At 38.1% G+C, this 26873-nt stretch overlaps 1 protein-coding gene across 2 annotated transcripts in view; it reads right to left on the bottom strand.

The window, feature by feature from the left end:
• Window positions 1-1566: 1566 nt before the first annotated feature.
• WDFY1 (WD repeat and FYVE domain containing 1) overlaps window positions 1567-26873 on the bottom strand; it is a 59887-nt gene continuing 34580 nt past the window's right edge. For both annotated transcript variants that reach the window (XM_036755709.1, XM_036755710.1), the window contains 9 exons: window positions 25983-26037; window positions 22709-22859; window positions 21205-21317; window positions 18674-18800; window positions 14677-14782; window positions 10613-10714; window positions 8768-8898; window positions 6475-6583; window positions 1567-4972 (listed from right to left, as the gene is read on the bottom strand). In XM_036755709.1, coding sequence (XP_036611604.1) covers window positions 4913-4972; window positions 6475-6583; window positions 8768-8898; window positions 10613-10714; window positions 14677-14782; window positions 18674-18800; window positions 21205-21317; window positions 22709-22859; window positions 25983-26037 — 954 coding nt within the window. In that variant the 3' untranslated portion in view covers window positions 1567-4912. The remainder of the gene's footprint in view (window positions 4973-6474; window positions 6584-8767; window positions 8899-10612; window positions 10715-14676; window positions 14783-18673; window positions 18801-21204; window positions 21318-22708; window positions 22860-25982; window positions 26038-26873) is intronic.

Genomic DNA, 26873 nt, shown 5'->3' with positions numbered 1-26873 from the left:
GCTAAATAATGTGCTAGGCACAGAGTTAAGCACTGGGGATATAAAGTAAATTAAAAGTCCATATTTGAAAGGAGCCACACTCTAATGGGAGAGGACAAAATGCAAACAACTGTGTACATACAACCTACAAACAGGATAAAATGGAAATAAACAAGAAAAGGAAGCCACTAGAATTCAGAAAGATTGCTAAATGCTTCTTGTAGAAGGTAGAGTTTTAGCTGAACTTGAGGGAAGCCAGGAAGCAGAGATGAGGAGGAAGAACATTCTGTAAGTGGGAGACAGTCAATGAAAATGCTCAGTCAGAAGATGAAGTGTCTTGTTTGAGAAATAGCAAGGCCAGTGTCACTGGAATGAATAAGATGTATAAGATGGAAGAAGACTAGAAAGGTAGAAGGGGACAGGTTATGAAGGTCTGAAATCAGAGGATTTTACATTTGACCCTGGAAGCGATAGAGGAGTTTGCTGAGTAGGAGGTAACATGGTCAGAACTTTAGGAAAATTTGACACTTTGACAATAAGAGAATGGACTGGCACCAGGAAAGCCTTAGAGCATGCAGGCTAAACAGCAGGCTATTGCAAATAGTCCAGATATGAGATGTCACACAGCTGAGGCATCTAAAGCCAGATCTGAATGAAGTTCTTGACCCCAAGCCCAGCAAGGGAAAGGATGCTTTGACTTCTAAAACCATACTACATTTAAGAGACCATTCAATGACTTGACCAACCTGATCATTCATCCATCAGCCACTTATTAAACACCTAATATGTGCAAAGCACTGTGCTAAATGCTGGAGAATTGCAAAGATAATTAAGAAATGATTGCAAAACCCTCATGGAGCTTACAATCTAGCAGACTTTTATACTGAGACCTATAGGCCTAATAAAACAAACAAACAAAAAAAACCGACCATTTTGGGATAAGTCAGCATTTCCTGTTCTTAGGCAAACAGATTTAACTGACAGTTCTTCATAGTGGCATGGATATAAATCCATTCTCTTGAGCAATAATTCTCAGTGTCTTTGAGGAAGGACACCCTATCGTTACCTAGATTTTTACAGCATCCCTTCCTTGAGTTTTATTTGAAATAATTTAGTTTCAAGAATTTCATGACATGCAATATAACTGAAAAGATCCCAAGTCATTATAAGACCAGGATTAACAATCTTTTCTCTAGAGACTGGTAAGAAATAAAATAAATCGATGGTTACTACTTCTTTCAGTATGCATATTCCAGCACTGATTAATTAACTTTTGGCACACTACTGGTCTCACAGAAGCTATCATAATAATTGGCACCTCTTTTAATTTCATAAAAACAAATTTGTCCTTCGGTGGAATTCAAACACCATTTTTCTCTTAAAGTAGAACTTCTTGATTAGAGTGAAGAAGAAGGACAGGGTGATAAAGAAGTCAATACTGCTCTGACTTAATTCTCCTGTATGAAAAGTGTCCAGATAGTTTGGGATTTCTCCAGAGCTATCAACTGCATATATAGTTGCCAAGCATTATAATCCAGTATCTAAACTTTGTTCAAATATATCCAGATAAAACATCAGGACAACATATTAACAAGCAAGAAACATTTTTTATTGTACATGTATTCCAAAAAATCCCCACAAAAACAAAACCCACAAATAGAGAGGAGCAAGGGAAAAATTTATCTAGTCTCTCCGAGTTATGCAGGGCACAGCATCTTGCAGAAACATAGCTAGTAAGAGACTAAAATACACTACTTAGTAGTACCCTAAACTCCCCCATTCGAAAAAGACCCTACAAGAAAAAAAAACACTTAAAATTGTATCCTAAATACAAATTTCTTACACAATTAAATTGGTATTGTATAGTAAACTGCAGAAAATTACAGTAGGCATTCAATAATCTGCTTGCATTTAACAACAAAGCAATAGACACTTGAGTACATATACTACACATTACTCACTGTTAAACCTCAAGTTTGTAATGAGTAATTGGTATTTCACCAAGAGCAACGAGTTTGTTCAATTTCTGGAGGTAAAAGAATCAATAACTTAAACAGATGTTATTTAAATGCAAATTGGTTTTAGAAAATAACTGCTTAGATTTTAACTACTATGTATGTGTGTGTGCGTATATGTATGTATGTGTGTATGTATGTATGTTTATATGTATTTTTTAAATCACAATTGGGGCAAGTTTAAACAACTGCATATTTAAGACACAACTCACTTGGATTCTTCAGGAAGAGAAATAAGAACTGGAAAGTGCTATAATAATTTTTAATTGCCCTAGGCAGCAAAACAGAAACTAGGACACACTCTGAGAGATTCCTGAAGTTATGAATTATCTACATGATGCTGAGGGGCTAAGGGGATTGGCCCTAACACTGAGACTGACACAGGGTAATTAAAGAATTGTATTAAAGAAGCAATTGGTCTTTCTTCGTCACAATACTTTCTATTAGCACTTAACACAGGGATCTCCTTCCACAGTATCATGAGCTTCAAATTCCTAATAATGCTCATGAGTGTGAGTATGTAGGAATGAAGAGATCAGTGAACAATCTTTTTTTTGTGAACAACCTGAAGTAACCCTCTCCTCTCCACAAAGAAAAATTGATGAAGTATCTGTAACATAACCTTACCAGTACTCTTTCCAACTAGGAAATAAATTTTATTTGTTTCTCTAAACAGTATTACCTACGCTTTTTTGCCACTGAATTTGTGATAGTGATAAGACATTTCTGTAACATGTGGGGCTTTAAAAATAAAAACTCAAGTGAAAAAACGAACTGCACCATTTTCCTTTGCTTTCCCTAGATATTGCACTCCCATTTGTGCTTGCCATCCATTTCTTCCCTTATTTATATTAACTTAATACCTTAGGAGTTGCTATAGCAACATCATGTCACTCTCTGGAACACTGGATTTTTCATTATCTCAAAAATGGAAATAGTTAAAAACTGTATAGTCCTGCCTAAAGCCCTTATAATGTGTCCTGTCTATCATAGGGAAGAAACATGACATTTTGACAAAGTTTAGGAAAAAACAAAACAGTTCAGCACTTCTCAACAAGGCAAAGAGTCAATCATATGCTATCTTCCTTGGAAGGACCAATCAGATCCCCAGGATAACACCTTCATATGGGCTGAACACAGAAGAAGAACATTTGTTCAAATGGAAGTTACTATATAGTGTTTAACATTCAATGTTATGTATTTTTTAAAATTACCACATTTTCCGTAAGCAACATGTGGGGCCTTTGGCAGAAAGTCCAATAAATTTTCAAAAGCAAAACCTCTTCCAAGTACAGTAACCCAAAAAACAGTATTTAATACAAAAAACTGACTGGTGTTCAGAAATAAGTGAAGGCTAATTCAAAACATGATACACTTGACAGCCCTCCCCCCAATCCCCTATCAGTTCATGTCAGCTGGACATTAAAACATTTAATTCTAATTTAAATTTCCTAAATTTGATATTCCACTTAACTATTTCTATAAAACAGAGTCTGTGACTCATTTTAATCCCACAAAATTTACCACGAACTAGCAGAGGCTTTTAATCCAATACATCAGTGCACAGGAACAGACACCATTACCATCTGTTTTAAAATTCTTCCTTCAAAAATCTGGGTATACTAAAAAGTGTGCCCATTTCTGCAGCCCAACAGGCAATAAATCATAAATATTTTAATATTAAGATGGATGGAATGCTGACATTGTCCAGGAAATGACTAGCTAAAAAGTTTTAACAAGACCTGACCTCTACACCAAACTTTGGTTAACAACTAAAAAATGTTAGCTCTCCTATCAGCAAGTTACTGCTTACTGTGCAAAGTCTGATTTTAGAACTATTGTCTTGAGTCACCAACTACTCTTAAGGAGTGCCAAGAAATACTAACTCTAAAAAAGCCGCAAAGCTTAAACACTAGCTCGATCTTCTGAAGTGCATACTGAATTGCTGCCCCAATCTGTCAAATTCTCAATTTAGAACTAGAAGGAGGTTTTCCGTATCAGATGGACCAGCCTGCTGGACTGTTTCCCATACAGTCATGCTGGTACCATAATCATTCTTTCACTGTGATGAGAAAAGCAAGGCAGTTCAGTGTGTTTCCCATTTTAACAGCACCATAGAAATGTCTGCAAACTAACTGCTGGGTGGTAAGTAGCCAGCTGTGGAGTGCCTTCAGGGACAGAGTCTAAGACTGACTTACAAACATCTACAGAGTCACCTGTGTATATGAGCAAAAAAAAAAAAAAAAAAAAAAAAAAAAAAAAGCTACAAATGATTGAAGGTGACTGAAACCATGTGCAGATTATCACACGGACTGGGAAGAAGAGACACCTTGAAGATGCCTGTCAGATCACTATGCTACAGAACATAAGTCCAGTCCTGGCAGCAGATGGAACTCTCTGGCACTTCAGAATTCAATCACTGCCCCTCAAGAAAGATAGACCAGGTATTTTGAGTCTTCCTTGCTCTTCCCTCTTGCTCCAACAATCTGTATAGTTAGAAAAGTGCTTTGGGAATCTGGCTAGACCGATTTGTGAGTAGATTTAGAATCCTATGGGAACCATTTCCTGAAAGTCCTTTATGTCTCTGTTCAATGTTTCCCACTAACCTTCTCATCTGATTCCTCTTTGGGGACATTTTAACACCCTGTTCACATGCAAACTAAGTTGAAGTTAGGTCCACTTTTCCAGGACTCACATTACAGATAATCCTTTGTATACATCCTACCATGACATTTAAGGCATGTCTGCATCAAGGTGGTTCCAGCAGTGTCCTACAGAACAAAAACTTTTTTTTAACTTTGTTTTTCAAATGGTTACTGGATATTCAAGCAACCAGAAATTGTGGAGCTATTCATAGGAAGGACTTCATTTGGTGCTTGTTGCTGTACATAAGGTGCATAAATTGCCCAGGTCCTAGGTCAGCGGGAGGAGAATCCAGTTGCAAGACTACAACCAACTACAGGTGTCATGTCCCATATCTGCAAGAGAAAAGGGAATGTGGGAGAAGGCAAAATTGGTCATCTCACAGGACAGTAAATGACAACTCTGGAAAAACACACACTTGCTAAAAATGAAAAGTATTCATATTAAAGAGAAAAGCTAGATTCTTCCAGTTTCTTCTTCCCTCACAATAGTCCCAAATCTCTTTAAGCCTATATTGGGCATTTTCTGAGGCACAAAGGAAAACAGGAACCAAAACTCATTTCAAAAGGGAGAGATGGAAGGTATAATAATAGATCAGATTAAAAATTTTCAAACCATGATTAAGCAGTCAGGGCTGACTTACAATTGACTATGGACTGTCTCAAAATATGGTATGAAGTCTGTCTATACCTCAGATTCAGTCTTACTGTTGCCGAGATCACATCCCCTAGGTAATGGGTTCTTACCTATATTCATGAACTTGAGCTTTTTTAAAAACTGTTTTGATAACTATATTTCTATATAATCAGTTTCCCTTGTAATCCCAGTATTTTATTTTATGCATCTAAAAACATTCTGAGAAGGGAGGCCATAGACTGCCACAGGGATCCCTGACAGAAAAAGGTTGAGAACTTTTGTTATTTTACCAATATAGGAACTCCTTCCCCCCCAAATGGTTATAACACCTCTAAGCCTTAATATATGGTCTTGATAAACAGCTATGGATAGAAAAAAATGCATTGTCTACTGGCCAACCTTTTGGTCATGAGTCAGTCTAACCCTCACATAGCAGACAAATAGAGTGCTTTGCAAGGCGGGGACTCAAAGCCATTCTAATAATGAAAGGATGAAGTTCTAGTATATTTTCTTCCCGCCTTCACCTCATTCCCTCCAAATAAATGCCGGTATAAATCAAGAATCATGCCAAATGCAATTACATTACCTGCCACAAGTCCAGGGATTTAATTTTAAAATATCTGATTATGCTTTAAGTTTAGAACATAAACATGCCTGTTACAGATACATGAGACATCCAGAGGAAGAGCAGAAGCCCAAGAAAATTACATCAAGAAGAAGGAGGAAAGTATGAGGAAAAATAATAATGGAGATAGGCACAAAACAAAGTTTGCTACACAGGAACATGCAGGAGCTGGGGTATATGTAGAGGAGGCTGTCCTGTAGAGTTGGGGATTAAGTCAAAGAAATATGGCTGTTTTGGCACCAACCCTGAAGATGAACATACAAACATAGAACCCCTCAGCTAGACAGAAGAGGAAAGAGTATGCCAATGATAAGAAAGTTCAGAGAAATGCACCAGCAGTAGAAGAAACTTCATAGGAAACACCAATAATGAAGGGAACTAAAAATTATAATTGTGTTGTGCCTCAACTTTTTAAATGGACATTGCATAGATTACAGAAAACAGAAGCCATGTTCAAAATTATACTGCCAACAAAATATAGAAAACAAACTGCTTTTAATTTTAATTTCATCAAGTCAATGAAATGATAATAGTAGAATAAAGCAGATAGGACCTGAAACAATTTTTAAAAGTTACCTTTACAACACGATCGGTCCCACAGGTCACCATTAGTCCCCTAGCAACATCCATAGACATATGAGAAATGTTATGTTTTCCTTCGTGAAAGGTTGCCAGAGAAGTGCGACTAGTAAAGAGAAAACATTAGATTTAAAACTCATTTGGCAAATAGTCATCGGAATTTAGTGTTATTCATACATCTGGACGGCTCTAAAAATTGTTTCATGATTAAAGGCCACAATTAAAAGGCAAGACTAAAAGCAAGGCTTTCGTAACAGATTAAAGAACCCAGAGTAAGGAAAATCTGAATTCAAATACTGCCTTTGACACTTATTAGCTTTTTGACTCTGGGCAAATCACTTAACCTCTCTCAGAGTCAACTCCTTCATCAGTAAAGTAGGAATAATACTCAACACTTACTAAAAAAGAACTGCTGCGTCACAGGAGATAATGCATATTAAGTCCTGTCTATTCTATAAAATGCTTTAAGAGTACCAATCATAAATCAATCAGTATAATCAATCATATCATCCAACCCCAAGATGCTATGCCTTGATAGGCTTATCAGGAAAAATATATCTTGATTGTTCATAAGAGGTGAGCAAGGGCTGGATACTTCCTTAGACACAACAGGAAATCTGTTTAGATTGGCCTTGATCATGCCCTTTGAGGCCTGTATAAAACTATCAAACCAGTTGAAATAGAGACTTGAGCATCAGTAGCAGAGAGGAGATCTAAGCCATCTCGGCATGTCAGGTAAGAGAGAGCACCTGAGAAAGAAGTGATTAGGAAAGCAGAGAGAAGAAAGGGCGGTGGCCTTCCTCCCATCCCCTTTTGCCCAGAGGAGCCTTATTAACCTCAAAGGGCTGGGGCTATTTCTTCAGCTTCCTAGCCACTTCCCCTAAAATGAAGGGGCTGACAGTAGTGTCTGTAATGGGTAGGTAGGAGGCTATACAAACAGTCCAGCAGAGTCCAAAGCAGTCCAAACAGTCCAAAACGAGAGAACCCCAACAAAAGGACTTCACATAACTGGGATGCCTCCCCCCCCACCTTTGCTCTATGTTCTGAACTCCTCTATATGAACCTAAGTTTCTAGAGTGCAGAAGTTGTGTCTTATTTATCTTTCTATTTCTGTAAGTTCCTGGTACTATGATGTTCACATGGTAGGTATGTGGTAAATGTTTGTTGAATGAATGAATTTTGAACCATGAGCAGAAAAAAAAATCTGAAGTTGTTAATATTATAATTTTATTATTTTAGGTAGCAGGTTCATAAAAAGGTCAAGTAATCCAGAAGATGGCTATCTTGTTATTCTAAATCACAAAATAAAACTGGAGTAGGACTCAGTTAGAATATGTTTTCTAGCCCAAACTGTGACAGGATCACAGGCAGTCATTTAGAAACAGACTTCTGGACGGCTTTGCTTTTGCACAAGAAAGTTTACAAAGTTTTCATAACTACAAAATGGACACAAACATAATAGAAGAAAAGAATGAAGTGACTTAGATTAGCCACAATCAACACATGGCTATTGCAGACCCCTTCACTGTAGACTAGAAACCACTAGGTGGAGACAGAGATGTGTGCTGGGTCATGAGGCTCAAAGGATCACAGATTTTGATCTTAAAGGGACCCTAAAGGTCACTGAGCCAAACCCCCTCACTTAACAGATGAGGAAAGGGATATTCAGAGAGGTCACATCATTTGTCCAGAATCACAAAGCTAGTAAATGTCTGAGGCAGGATTCAAACACAGACCTTGCTGACCCTCAGTCCAACGATTTATCCACCATGGCACCTAAACTGTTTGATAAAAGAGCTTCTGCTTACCCAAAGGTGAGAATGACCATACACCTCTTTAGAAATAAGTAATGGAGATAACCAAAGAATATCAATAAAGCATTTTAAAAGTTGTATAAAAGGAGGCGCGAAGGGGCTAAAAAATAAGAGCTATATGATACTACTTGGATACATTCATATGTCTGTGTGTGTATACATAAGTATATACACACATACAATACATACACACATGTGTGCATTATAATAGATATGTATTATATATGTACACGTACATATTTGTATAAATATGTGTGCATGTAATTTAATTTTTCTAAAGAAAATACTTTGTAGTGTAGAAGTTTAGTTTTTTAATATAGCCCTCTTTCCTATTCTTCAAGTTTGGAGTCATTTGTGGTTGTTGACAACTGAATTTTTTTTGAAGTTAAAAAAAATTTTTAAGACCTTTGGTAAGAAATGTTTCTTGCTTCCCACATTTTCATTTGAAAATAAAACCAAGATATGAAGCTCCTTACTCTTCATCTTTGATGGAATCATAGCAAGAGTCACACATGCGGACCTGGAACTCGAAGCCCATGACTGGGTACGTGGAGCGCCTGGTGCTGCACTTTCCACACACTGCCTGCCCACACTTCCTACAGTGATGCTTCAAGTGTTATGAAAAAAAAATAAAATAAAAGCTGAGATTCTGCATTTTTATACATGTACTTTAACATTTATATTACATGAAATCTAAAAATCAAATGTGCTTTAAACATTAGACCGTTCCTACCCTGGAATAAAAATTTACAAATTGCCTTGTAATGCTTGCCTCTAAATATTTTTTTCTTTCGTTTCTTCTGTATTACTTTTTTAGCAAGCAACAAGGGGTTAGCAAATGTTAAAGTTAAGAAAGTATATATGGGTGAGACCAAATGATGGACAAAAATTTTTAGAAAGAACAATCAGAACACCAGAAGAGAAAAAAAATGTCCTTAGAGAAAGCTTTTGATGAAATATTTCCTGATTAATATACTGGTACCAAGTCACGGTTTCTCAATTTTTAATCTTTCAAATTAACATAGGAAGTTATGAGATTCAGGTAAACTCCACTGTCAGTGACTGGATTCCTTTTTCAATGAGTGCCTTCCCAAAACCACTTTGAGTTTGGTGACCAGGCACTTCCACTCTCTACAGATATTAGTTGTTAGCACAGAAAAGCAGTTAAATGTCAATATTTTCAGTTAGAAATAGGTGTTACATTACCTACTAAATACCATGCACTAATCAAAAGCACTGCTGGGCAAACAATAAGAATATAGAGGCTAATGCTAGAATGTTAAAGATACTCTCTTGGTGCAGACGACTTATGTCTATAGGGAAATGCGTATTTCCTGAATTGTCTGCTAATCTTACAATGTCACTTTACTCTGTAGTAGCCTTGTAAGTAACACCAAAAAGTAATTTACCAATTCATACAGTCTTTGAGCCAGCTTCCATGTCAGTATACTATTAATTTGAGTCAATATTCTGTTCCACTAACCAGCAAAAATTCATGCTCACCTTGAGTGAGTTGCTATTTTCAAAGCTGCTGTAGAAATATATTTTTTCAGAACTTTAGTATTACATGAATACCTAACTCTAAGAATCTTTTTAAAAATTTTAGATGAAGCATAAGTATTTCTTTAATCCTTAATGTTAAACCAAATTGGCCTGTTTCTTGAATCATGGGTCTTGAAAATTCTCTAGGTTCAACAGTGTGGAAAAATTCGGAAGCTTAAATATTTATCTTATGTTCTAATATCTAATATCTATATATTACATATATAATTCATATGGACAACAGAGTCACTCTTAAAGACCATGATACCGTGGGAAAAGCTTTAGATTTGGAGAAATAAGAACAAAGTTCAAATTCGGCTTCTGTGACCTGTGTGACCTTAAGCAGATCACATAACCTCTCTGTAAAATAAGAAGGCTGGACTCAATGGCCCCCAGGTTCCTTCACAGCTCTAAACCCATGATCCAGGATCACCCCATGAATAACTCTTCTCCACAAAGTTCTTCCACTTTACTCACGATTATGGCATCTGATATTCTGCATAGCTTTGTTTTTAAAAGACAAGCAATTAAGGAGTTTGGTACCTTTCTTAGTGCATGATCACTGCCCTACATATTATGGTACCAAATTCTTAAAGTACCTATTTAAATGTCTGCTGAACTGAACCAGTCTTTCACGGACAGACACCAAGTGGCAGTGACCATTAGAGATAGAGGAACTCAACAGAGTGAGACTCAACGTACAATCACAATGTAATTAAGAAAAACAAGGCAACAAACAGCAGCAAAAGCACTAGTAAAGCTTGGAGCTGGCCTCTTACCTGTCTTAACCCCAGTGTCTTTGTGTCCCACATCTGCTTTATGTTCCAAAAAAAGGGCTGTTCACATTTTTGACAAGAATCACTTTCTAACCACTGAGGAGCCTGGATAGGAAAAACAAACAAACTTATCTAAATTTTTCAGTCTGGCTGCTCAATGAGAAATGAAACTGTTAAAGATATTAATAAAGCAACAAGAGAAAATGCTAATTGTTCTACCTTCTTATATCTGAGATTAAATTGTGACATTATATATTAATGCCATTACTTCTGGAAAAAGTTGTTAATTGATTCCCCTATGACCCCACTCACCAGCCCTATGATGTCCCAAACCCACGACAGGTCAGGAAATGCTTGTATTATCAGTGACCTGAACTGACTATTCAAATGGATCTGTGATCTCACTGACTTGGGAATTCTCTCCAACAAGGAAGAGCAAAATCCATCTCTGTCATCCCAACTTGTGCAATTCTTTTCCATATCCCAATATGCTGGGAGGCCTTCCTCACTTCCTCCTAACACTGCTCCACTGGTAAGCTGTTCATCTGTCACCTCTCGTCCTTGCCAGGCCATCTTCCCATCCATTCCTCATCTAGTATATGTTGCAGTCTGCTCACATCCACCATGAGCCTCCCTACTGCCCCTCCCCATGTGACAACCATTTTTAATTTTTCAGAAGCAGTTCTATTCCTGTCCCCCTGCCAAACAGCAACATCAATGAGCTGTTAGTAATGAAAAAAGAATGGCCTCTGCTGTCATGAAAAGCTTGGAGTCAGTAAGTCAGTAAAGGAACTTTGCAATCTGCCAAAAGTAATCTATCCCAACCTCTTCTTCATCTTCGAATCTGGGCCTAGCTCACTGTTCATCTGTACTGCCTGTCCCAGATACACATACTGATGTGCAAGTTCTATAGGGTGTCTGTCCAAATACATGACGAAATCTGGGCAACAGACATTCTTCATCCACTTCCCTGTGTGCCCAGACTACAAAGTCCTCTGAATGATTATGAATTTCTTCCAGGAAGCTCTGCTGTGCTACAGAGCTTCATATAATTCATACAATGTCATCCACAAGCAGGAATATTTGAACAATTTATTACCCACAGGGAATCCCTCTTTGACCTGGACTCTGCCTCATTTACAAGCTATATCTTTTTATGTTTATACTCTAATTTGGTATAGATTTATATCATTGCTCCAACTAGGTAATAATTACTAATAATAAATGAAATAAGACAAGAAAATTACATCTAAATGGGAAGACAGTGCCTAGTTTCTCTTTGAAGAGGCAAATAAATGAATGGTAGTTGATTTTTATCGTGTATCCAAAGGAAAAAGAAAATGTCATTCTTTAGGGCACTTGGTCATTTCATATTTCAATGCTCATGAAGAATGCTCGCAAGAAAACCACTCAAAATGGTGTTAACCATTTACTATATTCAGTATCACATGTTAAAAAAGAACTAGAAACATACTTAAAAGGACCTAAGAAAGCTAGTAAAAAAAACCACAAGAGATCAGAAGAGAATGATTTCTTTGAGAACTTGCTTCTTTTGGGGATAATAGGGAACACTAAACTGACAGTTATTTTGGGCTACTTTGTATTTTAATTCTCTGGAGACACAGAAAGTTTTATTTCTGTCCTATGTTATGTCATATAAGCTCCTCCATCTTGTCCTCTAAGAACAGGCACAAAAATTATTAATCCCATCAGAAGACTGTCTTTCCTATAACCTACCTCCTTTTCCTAATCCTGATCTCAACAAAAATGAGACAGCAACGCTCATATGCATCCTCCTGACTGAAAGGATTTCTTTTCAAGAGCATTATCTCTAAAGCAAAAATTGTAGAGTAATAGATTTTCTTTCAATCCTCCACTAAAGAGAAAGCAAACCAGTAGGTAAAATGAGCTCCCAAAGCTTTCCCCAGGAAGTTAAAAGGCAAACTAGTCATGGAAGTGTGACCTAAGTAATCTTCTGTCTAGGCTGGCTCCTCAAGTAAGACAGAAATTCCCCTTAAGGTCAGACACTTGTTAGTCATAGGTTGTCCACCTTTCCTATATATTTTTAGCTAATCGTTTAAAAAAAAAAGAGGATCACAACAGACAAGAATCATAGACACGGGGAGACTGAGTCTAAAGCCAATTCTTTTATAAGATGTTTTTGTTCAATCTGCTCACTTTCATTTCCAGCTTGTAACTCACTTGTGCACTCCTAAGAGACATGAACAATCAATTCATGCAGAACATGGAGCAAATTAGGTACAGAACTGGGATTAGCTTCCCTAAGTAACAAAAGAAATTATGGGTACAAAATACACTATCAGCATTTGCTATTTCTTTATTAACTATGCAAACCTCTTCCCAGGGACCATGCCATCTCCTTTCAATGCAACCACTCATGCAGTTACTATCTGACCTCTTGACCCCCTGCAACAGGCCACAATCAAGTCTGTCACGCTGAACCCACCCTGCCTTCTCTGTTTATTCACATCTTCTTTCTATCATTTCAGTCAAATTGAGACTACAAGTCATCTGAGACAACTGTGTGAGTCATCTGAGATATCTGTTTAACTAAATACTCTGTGAAACATGGACATTATTGGTGTCCAATAAATATTAAATAAATTGAATTTTTTTAAAAAGAAGCATGATTTACATAATTCATATTTTAATTTTGGTTGGATATAAAAGCCAACTCTGAAATTCCCAAACGTGAGCACCTTGCAAAGTTTTCTTTAAAAATCTATAGAATAAGGGCAGCTAGGTGGCAGGGTGGATAATGCAACTGCCCTGGAGTCAGAAGGACCTAAATTCAAATCTGGCCTTCGACACTTACTAGCTCTATGACCCTAAGCAAGTCACTTACCCCTAATTGCCTCCTCCCCCCCCCTTTAATCTATAGACCAGGGCTGTCCAAGATGCAGACTGTGGGTTTTAGTTTTCACCAGCACATAGTGTGGTAATTTGCAGTGAATGCAGAATGCGTATTAGATGTTTAATTAATGCTTTAGTAAACAAAGCAGAGCCCTGGGATGGCCTAGGGTTAGACAGCCCTGCTACAGACTATTACAAACGTCGTGTGCCCAAGAATTCAATCTTCTCCTCTCTTGTCTCCCATAAGGTCATTAATATACAACTGTGACAGAATAAAATGTGTTCTGTAAATTTTTATGGAGTATTGCCATACCAATTAAAGTGCAAAGAACATACATTATTGGTCGTAATTTCATGTAAATAAATCTACTTTTTAATAAACTAAACATACACATCTGCAGGGCTGAACTAAAAAGAGGAAACAGAAAATAAAAACAGACACAAAGTAGCCTATCTCCTACCCAATGGTAAAATGAGAGACATGGTTCTTGATGTAGACCATCCCCCGAAGAGGACTGATGTGGAACACCCCTGGGTTTCCCCGTAGGGAAGGATCTCCATACTGCCTAATTGGGGGAGTTTCTAAAACGCTTCATAAAGGACAGGATCCTGAGCCATCGAGTCATCCTGATATTCACCAGTACATGTGGTCCTCACTTTTGCTTCTTGATGTCTTCAAGTACTATCTCTTAATGAGACAGTAAGACAACGCAGCTAGGTGACACATGGGATAGAGTGCTGACCTTGAGTTAAGAAAGACGAGTTCAAATCCAGCTTTAGACACTGACTAGTCGTGTGACCCTGGTCAGATCACTGAATCTCTCAGCCTCAGTTTCCTCATCTGTAAAATAAGAATAACAGCACCTATCCCCTCCACCTCCCCTCCACCCTGGGCTGTTGTAAGGACAAAATGAGATACGTATAAAGCATGGCAAACGTCAAAGCGCTATGTAACTGCTCTGATGACTTTATTATCATGATTATTATTACCAAGCACATCCTGTTCTATTGGCTGTTATTCAAAGGTGCGGCAGCACCATGCTTCTTGGGCCCTAGGGAAGGAGAAGACCAAGGAAAGGAGAGGACTCTTGGGCCCAACCACAGGAGCCACTTTATAGAACCAGAGGGGCAACAGCAGTGACAAGCGGCCCCCAGATGGAGGCCCCACGGCCTCTGCACGGCTTCCCTCTTACCTCTTCTCTTCGGACATCCATATTCCAGACAGCGATCCCCCCATCAGATGAACAAGAAACCAGCTGTCTTGTAAGTGCAAGGTAACAAAGAGACTGCACCCGGTCACTGTGAACAAAACACACAACAGACCCCTTTCTCAACAGGGAAAGACAAGTGGCTGCCCTGGCCAGGCCAGGCTTGAGCCTCTGCTCTTCAGAACCCTGAGGCTTCCCTCAGCACCTCGAGCTGATATCACAACACACAGTCTAGAAGAGACTCATTTGAGAGGCACAAGCTGTTCTCAGAAGCGGAGCTTTGGAGACAAGTGACCTGACCCTGCAAAGCAAGGGCAAAGACCACCTCATGTCTGCCTTTGTATCCCTGGCACGTGTCTAGCAGACAGGAAACACTTTACAAATGTTTACTGACTTCTATTTTGAAAATCAGTAGCTAAAAACTGCTCATTCCCTTGACTTAGCGAAAACAAAACCTCGACCCCAGAGAATTCAAAGAAAAAGGGAGAGGACCTCTCTGTATAAATATATTTATAGTAGCACTTTGATGGTAGCAAAAACTGGAAAATATGGGAGGACTATTAATTGGTGAATGGTTAAGCAAATAATTGTACATGAACATAACTATAAAAAAACAACAAAAGGGATGGATTCAGAGAAGCCTAAGACTTGTAAGAACTGATGCAGAGTGAAGTGAGCAGACCCAGGAGACCAATTTATACAGTGACTACAACACAGTAAACAAAAACAACTCTGAAAGACTAAAGAAGTCTGATCGATGCAATAACCATTTGTGATTCCAGAAGACCAAAGTATGCTATCTACGAGATGCAAAATGTGATACACACTTTCAGACATGGCCAATGTGTGAATTTGTTTTGTGTGACAGGAATTACTGGATACAAGGGAAGTTGTATTGTTGCTTTTCAAATGGGGGTAGGGAAACTAGTCAAGGGAAGATGACGAAGAATTAATAACACACACACAAGAGAAGAGAAGGAGGCACAGAGGGAGATACAAATAAGCAGGGCAGCTCTGGAACTTACATATTTATTATGCTATTAAAAAAATACAGGGTCAGGCTATTCATGGTAGAGCTTCTCAGTTATATATGCCCTTTTTCTGTTCTTTGTATGCAGAGATGCTCAAGTAAACTGTTGTTTGATAAGTGCAAAATAATAAAAATAAAAATTATTAAAAAAGAAGCAGCTAAGTATTTCTACTGAAGAAGATGGGTTGAGTTTCAAGATTCTCTGATTTACACACCATGCTTTTCCAAAATGTTTATTACTGAAACACTTAACACAGAGAAAAAACTCTTCTGGCTATGGTAACCTCAATCACAAAGGCTGAGATGAAAAAGAAACCAAGAAATGGGAGGGCTCTCGAGGATGGGGGCGAACTTTTTTTTTCCTTTTCAATATTCTGGCAGAAACTACAGATAGGAGTATTGAGTACAATGAACAATAAGTTCCATTTCTCCTTTTGTCAGGTGCTGGGAAGATGGAAAAAGAAAAAAACAAACCTCAAACACTCCTCAAGACTCATAGGAAAAGCCCCTTGGCAAGGCTAAAAATTCTTCTTGTGTCACATTTTAGAACTGGGTTCCTAAAGTTCACCCTTAAAGGTCATGACATCTAATCTCATTTTAGAGTCTAAGAGGTCCAGAAAGGCACATGAGCTACCAAGGTCCCAGAGCTAATTAATGGCAGAACTAGGTCAAGAAGAGAGGGCTCCTACCTCTCATCCCACTTTTCTCTTCCCTATATCAGGCCTTTGGTCAAGAGGGCTTTTCTCCTGTTTTTGCTGCTTGGCACTCAGTGCTCCCCTTCCTCTCTTCTCACACTACTTATTTCCCCTGAAATCTGGCTTCTGACTTCATCACTCAACCGAAACTGCTCTTTCCAAAGTTACAATTCTCTCAACTGACAAGTGAATGATCTCTTCCTGGTCTTAAACCTTCATGACCTCTCTGTAACATCCAACTACTGACCACCCCATCTCCACAGTCCTCTCACCTAGTTCTCTTCCTCCTTGTATGACCACTCCCGCTCAGTCTCCTTTGTCCATTCATCGCCCATGTCTTGTCCACTAAGTGTGGTTTCACCCTAAGGCTCCTTCCCAGGCCCTCGTCTTTTGTCTAGACACTCTCCTGCGGTGATCTCATCGGCACACATGGGTTCAATCTCTACTGTCCAATCAGTTGCCAAATTTTGTCATCTTTATCTGCATGACCTCCCTCCACTCCCACATCCACAGCATCACCTCTGGCCTGGACTGCTGAAATAATCTCCCTAACTCAGTTCCCGCTAAGAGCAAATAAAAACTTCTCTGTTCGGCATTTAAAGGTTGTCACAGCCTGCTGCCTACCTACCTTTCCCGTCTTCTCAACCATTACCATCTCACACATTAAGCTCTTCGGCCAGAATGGCCTCGCTGTTTTACACACACAACCCCATCCTTCACTTCTCTGGCTGTCTCCCATGCTAGGAATTCACTGCCTCCTCAATTCCCCCTTTTGGAATCTCTGGTTTCTTTGAAGAATTGCTCACATGCCACCTTCTGTGTGGCACCCTCCCTCACGCTTCAGATGAGTGGCTGGGGCCCTCTCTCCCTCCCAATATCTCCCTGGTATCTATTGTGCATACATTCTGAATTCATTTATATACACATATGTTGTCTCATTTCCATTAGAATGTAAGTCACTAGAGAGTCAGTCTATTTCAGATCTGTAATGGTCTTTTCAGTGTTTAGTACAATGCCTGGCACATAATTAAAAAAAAAAATGTATTGATTGGTAACAACTACTTCATTAACCTTAGATTGTGGTGAGTCTTCAATTGTATGGGGAACCGAAAACAAAGAGGCCCACAGATAAAACCAACAGTGTTATAAAAGGACATAAAGCATTTCAGGAGATCAAAGGGAACTGAAAAGGGACAGCTTAACACGACATCAACGTAGAATCATGACATTTATGTTTGTTACAAGGGTTTATTTTCTCAGAAATACCAGAGTTTTTATTTGAAATAAAGCAAAATGATGAATATGAAGAATACAAGGAATGGGATAGGGCACTGTAGGCCGGTGGACAGAGAGCTGGCCTTGGAGTCAGGAGAACCTGGGGTCAAGTCCTGCCTTTAGTACACCTGATCTTGGGTGTGTTATTTAACCCTTTCAGTGCCGCCAGGCTGCATCTGTGAAAGGAGTTTCTCACTATGCCAAGTGAAATCACAAGTCCACTTTAGAAAACAAACATCAAAGGAAACAACAATAACAAAAGAATAAAGGAAAGCATAGGAAGACTTCCATGAACTGATACAAACTGCAGTAAGCAGAAGCGGGAAAACAAAACACACAAGGACTACAACAATGTAAAGAGAAAGAACTACAACAAAAATTGGAACTGAATACTGTAAAACTCCAAGGACTTCCTTTGGCCCTGAATAAGAAATAGAAGAAGATACCTCCTTCCCTTCTTGCAGACATGGGAAGGCTATAACACCTCCCATCAGGCCTGAACGAGGCTGCTCAATTTTGCTAACTAGCCCTTTTCCTCGTCCTTTTTTGTTCTTAAGTTACAAGGGATATATCTCTCAGTGAAGGAGGAATACATGGGGAAATGGAGTGATATAAAAACTAAAGACACCAATAAAACTTTAAAAAGGAAAGAAAGGAAGGAAGAAGGGAAATATGGATGGTCACAAAACAGCGCTGAATGAAATAAGCAGCAAAAACTGAAGACTGCTTTATTGGACCGCAAAAGTTTTAAAAAATGAACTCTCTGAGGACAGGGACTATGTCTTCTCTAAATATATCTTTCCCAGAACCAAAGATGGTACTCAGTACACAGCAGATACTTAATAAATGCCTGTTGCATGACTGGAATAGGGCATGCAGTTAGATGGGCCACCACTGAGTCATTCCATTAGTACATGTTTCTTAGAAAAGCACACAGAGCCCCAAACTCTCCTTCAGACATGAAAACAAATAGGTCACCTACTGATGGCCCTGAAGCAGCAGCATCCGGCCTTTTCTTCCCCCAATGTCCCACATGATGATGCTGTTGTCAGACGCTCCTGAGAAGAGTAACCGCTGAATAGGATCCCACCACAGTGATGCAACGCTGCCTGTGGGTACATATATAAACATTTGCATTCAGTCTTACAGCGGCCACAGCTAGGCCATACAACAAAAATGTAGCTCCCACTGGGCAAAGGGTTACTAGGCCACCCTCTCATGAGTTATGAGGCAGGAGATGGAGACTCACAATAAAGAGAAAGAATGAGTAGTAGTTGTGTCAGCTGCCTACTGAATTCTATGAACATAACGTGAGTATTTAAAAATATTTTTCCCTGTACTTAACCAAAAAAAAATATAAGGCAGCAAAAACTGCACACTACAGAATGGCTTGGAAGTTAAGAAACCTGTTGGCTTCAGAGAATAAAAGTATCCTAGTATTTAAAAAAATCAAGAAAAAGTTTTCTTTCTTTTTCATAGAATAGCTATGGGCCGGAGTTATTAAATTTCTCCAAGTCCTTGAGAAGAGTTCTTAAAAGTGGGCATGTTTAATTTCATTTTTAACTAGGTGTTTCATAGAAAAAATTGACTCAGGCTTGGAAAGGCCCTTAGTGATTACCAAATCACAGAATCATAACTTTAAAAAAAAAAAAGGGGAATGTAGGCCTATGTAGATGAAGTGGTTTGCCCAAAATTAGCAAAGCTAATGAAGAAGAGATCTGACCTGGGACTCAGTCCAGTGCTCTCTGCAGCTATCAGGCTGGCTAGACTGTGCTAACCCAATATGCCAGACTACTGCAAACTATACAAAAAGCTCAGCTGCAAGATCTAAACTCTTGTACCTAATTCTGCTTGGTATTGCCTGACTTATCTAATTTGGCGGTGCATTCTTGACTGGAAGCAATGTCGTCTTGTCCTTTAAAAAACATTCTTTCTGTAAAATTTCCCGAACCTGCTCATTATTAATATTTATTGCTGCTTGCCTAAAGGAAAGAAAAAAAGAAAAGAAATATCCAGAGTTGTAAAGCCCTTCATCAGATCTGAAAAACTAGTGTAAGTCCAGCAAGGTGATAAAGGGTGACCTTTAAAATTCTGAACATACTCAAGGACTGGGGCAGCCATAGTGTGAAGGTAAACAGCAAAAGGAGTCTTCTACATTCATTTTCTTCTACCCAACCCAACAAAAGAAGGACAGGAATAAACCTGCAAGCTTAGCTACAGTGGTTTATTTCACATCAGCCTCGGGCTTACTTCAGTCGTGATCCTGCTCTTTTGACGGAGAGCATTAGCAGTTGTGATCCCTGAGTTTTTCATTACAGACACCAGGAAACAGTAATGGAACTCACACTGCCCTAACTGGCCCAGATAGAGATAAGAGGGGTCCGGAGGGAACTGGTCACAACCAAAGCAATAACAACCTGGTTTTGCCAAATCCCACACCCCATGCTAATGGTACTAATTTCCACCAGTCCTTTCCCTCAGCAATTTCTTTCTTTTGGATGTGTGTGTCCAATCTCTCCTGGGAGCAGCTAGTCAGCCAACAAGCATCTTTTAAGCACTTAGTATGTGCCAAGGACTGTGCTAAGCACTGAGGATACAAAGAAAGGCAAAAACACAGTCCCCAAGAATAATATTCATTTTTTTAAAAAATTGTTGATTCTTTCCCCATAAACCCTTAGAGTTCCTCTAAGAATCATATTTTGTGGGTTGCTGTTTTTTTTAATTGCATGAAGGGACAGTTTGCCATTGAAGGAAACTCTTCACTATGAATTTCTGCATCAAGCAATCCCAAATCCAACTAAAGAGATTCAGAGCCCTGCCACAAATGCCTACCATAATGCAGAAAGCTCATACCACATTAAATAAATTTCCAAATGCCATATTTTGCAGAGATTCCACACCCACTATTTAGCTCTAGTCCCTAAGATTTGTTTGATATGCATTGTCTCCATTAGTACCATACACAGCCCAATCTTCCTTACTGACTTGAACCTGAAGGACAAATTAAAAAACAATTCCTTCAAGGTTTTACATTTCTCTGCATAAATTTTACAAACTGTTTTTGAAAAAAAATTTTTTATTAAAAATAAGTAATGTCATTGGGAAAAAAGTATAATAAAAAATATATTTAAGGAGGGGAAGCTTCCTCTTCATCCTCATTCAATCTCAATTCATCCCTTGGAATCTATACCCTTTAGCTCAATGGTTCTTAACATTTTTTTGTATCAGGGTCCCCTTGGGCAGTCTGGTGAAACATATGAAGCCCTTCTCAGAATCATGTTGTTCACTGATTATAACAAAATATATTAGATAACAAAGGAAATCAATTATGTTGAAATACAGCTATCAATTTTTTTTTAAAAGAAGTTCACAGACCCCAGGTTAAGAAGCCCTCTGCTGGTCCAGCCGAAAGTTCAAATTTATAATTAGTCATCAAGAACTAATTACTCGGGTAGAAAGGTCAGAATCTGGGTTCTGAAACAAGGCAGAAAAGTCTGTGTGAAAACAATTTACCTTCATGCCCTTTAAGAGTTGTAATAATTGAAGAGGTATTCTGTTCAAGCTTTAGCAGTGTGATCTGCCCAGAATAGTCTCCAACAAAGGCATGTTGAGTATCAGAATCATATCTGAATAGAATTAGTCAAGGATAAGTAATGAATTGCTATTCTCAACTTACTTCTTTAAAAACAAACCACTATCAACTTTTGCCTTAAAGCTATGCAGAAGAAAATATGAATAGTACATACGTTCAGGATTAAAATTATAGCATGTAATGAGACATAAACAGATCTGCCAAGTTCAAGTTTCTGAGTCTAAGTCTCCTGCAGCTCTCTCCTGGGTGCAAGCACCTTTGCTGGCCAAGTTACCCCTGGATGGGAATAAGCTCTTTGCCTGGGTCCTTATCTATTAAAACCCCTCCCTCTGTTCAAGGCCCAATTCAAAAGCACAGTCTGAAAAAGCTGTTTTTGCATGCGGCTGGGAAACAAGATATATAGGAAATGGGGCATAGAAATCTATTCTGCCCTACAAGAAAGTAAGAGGAAAGGGGATGGGGTGGGGGGGGGTGAGATGACAGAAGGGAGGGCTAACTGGGGAATGAGACATTCAGAATAGATGCCATCCTGGGATGGGGGAGAGGGTAGAAATGGGAAGAAAATTTGTAACTCAAAATCTTGTGGAAATCAGTGTTGAAAACTAAAATATTAAATAAAAATGATAAAATTTTAAAAAAAAAAGCACAGTCTATATGAAACCTTTTCTGACCCACCCCCACATCCTACCCCTGGGCAAAAGTCTTCTCAAATTTCTCATAGTTCTTTGTCTAGAATATTCTTTACTCATCTCTCATTTTTCATATGTACATCATCCCCTGTTCAGTCGATCCATTTATTAAATGAGTAATAATGCCCACTATGTTCTAGGTGCCATGTTAAACACTCGGGATACAAAGAAAGGAAAAAGACAGTCCCTGACGTCAAGGAACTCTAATGAGGGGAAAAAATACGCAAACAACTATGTACAAACAAGACCTATACAGGATAAACTGGAAATAATCAATAGAAGTAAGGCACTGGGATTAAGAGAGACCAAGGGGGCAGCTAGATGGCGCAGTGAGTAGAGCACTGGCCCTGGAGTCAAGACCTGAGTTCAAATCCAGCCTCAGACACTTGACACATATACTAGCTGTGTGACTTTGGGCAGGTCACTTAACCCCAACTGCCCTGCCCCCCCCCCAAAAAAAAAACAAAAATGAGAGAGATCAAGAAAGGCTGTGATTTGACACTGTTATAAGAAAAGGCAAGGTTCAACTGATTTATAGTGAAGGAAAAAAATCTATAAAGTTGCAGATGCAAACAGAAAATGTCGAGGAATTATTCAATGACTTAAAAATTCATTCAACATTTAGTGGCCAGAATTGAAAACTAATACTCAGAAATATCATATAGCAGTCTTTCAAAATGATTTATTGGAAAGGTTACCTTTCCAATGAGGGAATTCAAGTACTTTTAAAGGATACTGTAAGCACGAAGCCCAAGAAGTGAAGTAGTGTCTCCCAAGCATATTCCCACTCCTAGTACACATCCAGCTGACACACTTATCATGACCGGTGCTGATAACCCATTCTGCTCCCAAGCAGAAGATAACCGCAGACACCCGGTTCTGATGAGCTATTGGATTAGAAAGGAAAAAAGTGCTTATTTTGGTTATAAATACTATCCCCAGAAACAGTGCACCACTTACTATTAGGACAGAAGGCTTCACTCCTCAACCACAATACGAAATTGACATTCTGCCCCAATGCACTTAAGGTGCATGGGGACGGCAAATAACCTCAGCCTGCACTGATCACTACCTCTTGTTTCAAATCCCTCAGCACCTGGAATCCAGGAAGTGCTCCAAATTCTACATTCCTGATTTTGAGTATTTGTAGGTTTCAAAGATTTCAGGTTTGCCAACACATCATGGGTTCAACTGCCTTCTGATCTAAGAAGCAGTCTCATCCACATTCTCTTCCTGAAAAGGGATACTGAAGCAGTCCTCCTAGGTCAAAGACAATCAGAATCTACAAAATATTAAAGAAAGATTAGCACCTTTTCTATAATTGGAATAGCATGAACTGTTTTGTTTACATTCCTACATGGAAAGATGATGTGTATGATTCATGAGACCTCAGTATTGGGGTAGCTGAAGGGAATATGCATATATATATATATCTATATATATATATATATATATACATATATATATACACATATATATATATGTTTATGTATATACATGTATATGTGAGTGTGTATGTATGTATATATGTATGTGTGTATATATACATGTAGAGAGAGAGAGCGGGCACAGGGTGAGTTGAAGATGAAGGGAAGATATCTAAAAGAAATAAAATCAAATTAAGGGATGAGAGAGGAATATATTGAGAGAGGGAGATAGGGAGAGATAGAATGGGGTAAATTATCTCGAATAAAAGTGGCAAGAAAAAGCAGTTCTGTAGGAAGAGAAGAGAAGGCAGGTGAGGGGGAATGAGTGAATCTTGCTCTCATCAGATTTGACCTGAGGAGGGAATACCATACATACTCAATTGGGTAACTTACCCCACAGGAAAAAAGGAGGAAGAAGATAAAAAAAAGGGGGGATGATAGAAGGGAGGGCAGATGGGGGAGGAGGTAATCAAAAACAAATACTTTCGAAAGGGGACAGGGTCAAGGGAGAAAATTCAATAAAGGGGGATAGGTTAGGAAGTAGCAAAATATAGTTAGTCTTTTACAACATGAGTATTGTGGAAGGGTTACACATAATGATACACATGTGACTTATGTTGAATTGCTTGACTTCTTAGGGAGGGTGGATGGGAAGGGAAGAGGGGAGAGAATTTGGAACTCATAGTTTTAAAAACAGATGTTCAAAAAAAAAAAGTTTTTGTATGCAACTAGATAATAAGATACGCAGGCAATGGGGCGTAGAAATTTATCTTGCCTTACAAGAAAGAAAGGGAAAAGGGGATGGGAGGGGAGTGGGTGACAGAAGGGAGGGCTGATTGGGGAACAGGGCAACCAGAATATACGCCATCTTGGAGTGGGGGGGAGGGTAGAAATGGGGAGAAAATTTGTAATTCAAACTCTTGTGAAAATCAATGCTGAAAACTAAATATATTAAATAAAAAAAAATAAAAAGTAAAAAGTATAATTGGAATAGCAGAGCAGTGAAAAAAGGAGAACTTAAATACTATATTGCAAGAGCAATCTCTTTGCACATACTGTTTGTGTAGTGTAATAGTTGTAACATTTCTTTCTTCTGAAATAATGCCTCAGAATGTGAAGGGTATCCTGTATATTCTTTTAAAATGGCTTCTAACATGTTTATCAGAGTTACCCAGTCACCCTTAGATCCACAAGGATTCTTCCTATAGAACTACCACAGAACTTGCTACAGTGGTATGTATATAGTAAGTACTTGATAAATGTTTATTAGCTCAGAAATATAGCTAATAATGATAGCAAATGACAGACAGAAAAAAACTTTTCATATTATTTTTAGGTGTATAGGCCACACAGGATAATCCTGGGTTAATTTATTAACTTCAATATCTTTCTAGAACTTAGATGATGTCAGATCTATCTTTAAAAAAATTATATTAACTTCTAAGATGTGAATGGAATCTTCTGAAAACTGTAAAAGGTTAATATTGTTATTCATTTTATAAACAAGGCAAAAGCACCTCAGATACTGAGGAGGAAAAATGTGATGATCAAAATAGACATTAGAAATGTAATAATCAAAATAAAGTGATCTCAGTATCATGAGACCCATTTCCAAAAGACAAAATGTTAGAATAAAGCAGGAAGTGTTCTTCTAGATCCTTTCAAAAGATAATTTGCACAAATGATAACTGAGGCAAGTGACCTTTTCAAAGACAGCTAACAAGCTGCTTATAAAGTCTGTCCATTTACCCAAAAGTGAAAAAGCATTACATCACTTTGGTAAAATGAAAAAACAGCTCATACCACTGACAGCTTCCAAACTGACATTACTCCACATTATTACATCATCCTCCTATTTTAAATCTAGCCCAAATTCCCAGTTGCCTTGGAAAAGGCAACCTGGCCTTATTTTATAGAAATATTTTTCCAGAGTCCATAACTATGTCAATTCATATACGAAAGTAAATGTGTGGTCAAAGTAAAAGTTTAAACTCTAACTCCATTAACTATAAGCATGAACTCTGAAAAATTCATAAGGATTATGGACTGAATGGCCCAATATTATGTTCTCCCAAAATGGGCAATCTGCATACGGTTAAATCTAGTGTCACTTTGCAACACTGGCCTAAAATTAACTATGTACTTGATCTCCTGGGCCCTACATAGAACTATATGGGTTCATATTTTCCCAAACTTCTGCCTTAAATAAACAATTTCACCTTTAAGAAATACCTGAAACCTTTACATAATATTACATCATGCAAATTATCATAGGCCTAGAATTCCTAGGCCTAAAAAAATCTGAGTACAAGAATTGTATTTAATCTGAAAATGGGACCACTGCCACTGGTTGACTCTAAAGTTAAAGGCTTATAACAAATAAATACATTGTAGCTGGCAATAAAAGCCTGGGGGGGAGGAGGGGTGAACTGAGATACCTTTTCTGAGGGCTGCTAGCCTCCTCAATACTTCTGATAACTAAATTATGTGATGTGAAAACTTCATTCGGATAACGTGAGTGGTACTACAAAATTTTTAAAATGCTTTAAAGAATAAAGCAAATAATTGTGCATATGGTATTACCTGGGTAGGTCTTAACAAAGTTCATCTTATTAAAATCTTCAGAGACATGAAATTCCTATAATTGAACATAGCAAATAAAATTATATTTTTAAACATATATGGTAATAAATTTTAGAAAAAAATAAAATGTAAGTATGGCCTATCTTTTGTTGGAGGATTTTCAGGATCAGCTCTACGAATTAAGCTGTTTCAGAAAAAAGGCCTCAAACTATTATTTCTAACATGTAACACTTCAGACCAAAATGTTCAAACCTAGTATTCATAAATTTTTAATATCTTGATAACGACTTCAATATAACTGGCTTCCTTTATAACCCTATGTATTTTATTTTATGCATTTAAATAAATCATTCTGAGAAGGGGCCCATCGGCTTCCCCCATGGCCAAAGACGTTCATGACACCAAAAAGGTTAAGAATCCCAGGTCTACTGGGCAAAACCAAATATCTATAATATTAACATTTACTGAATTTGAATGTAGAAAGCTAGTCAGTCTTCTCTGGGTGCTTCCTTCTCCCTTTTCTGTACCCAAAAGTAGCCACTTATTTGTCCTACTATTTTGACTCTACTAAAATGGAGTTGTTTCTGACAGAGTACTTTACCCACACCCACCCTCGAAAGACAAATAAATAAGGTAAGTATTCATATAAAAACTGGGGACAACAAAAGAGTATGGGAAGGAAAGTAACTTTCAAATTGGCTGGATGACCTTGATCTTTGCATTCTCCACACCCTGGAAGGCACAGCAGGTATGAACTGCTGATGGACCAGCTTAAGGAAAAACAACAAAGGAGAATCATCTTTATTCCAAAGGAAGTGCAAATAGTTTAACAACCTACACCCTGTCATTGATAAGATTATATTAAACTTGCGAAAGTAATTGCTTTTGGTA

Source organism: Trichosurus vulpecula, chromosome 4 (genome assembly GCF_011100635.1).
Source record: "Trichosurus vulpecula isolate mTriVul1 chromosome 4, mTriVul1.pri, whole genome shotgun sequence".
NCBI lineage: Eukaryota > Metazoa > Chordata > Mammalia > Diprotodontia > Phalangeridae > Trichosurus > Trichosurus vulpecula.
The sequence above is the reverse complement of the archived record's forward strand: the minus strand, read 5'-3'. Positions and strand labels throughout refer to the sequence as shown.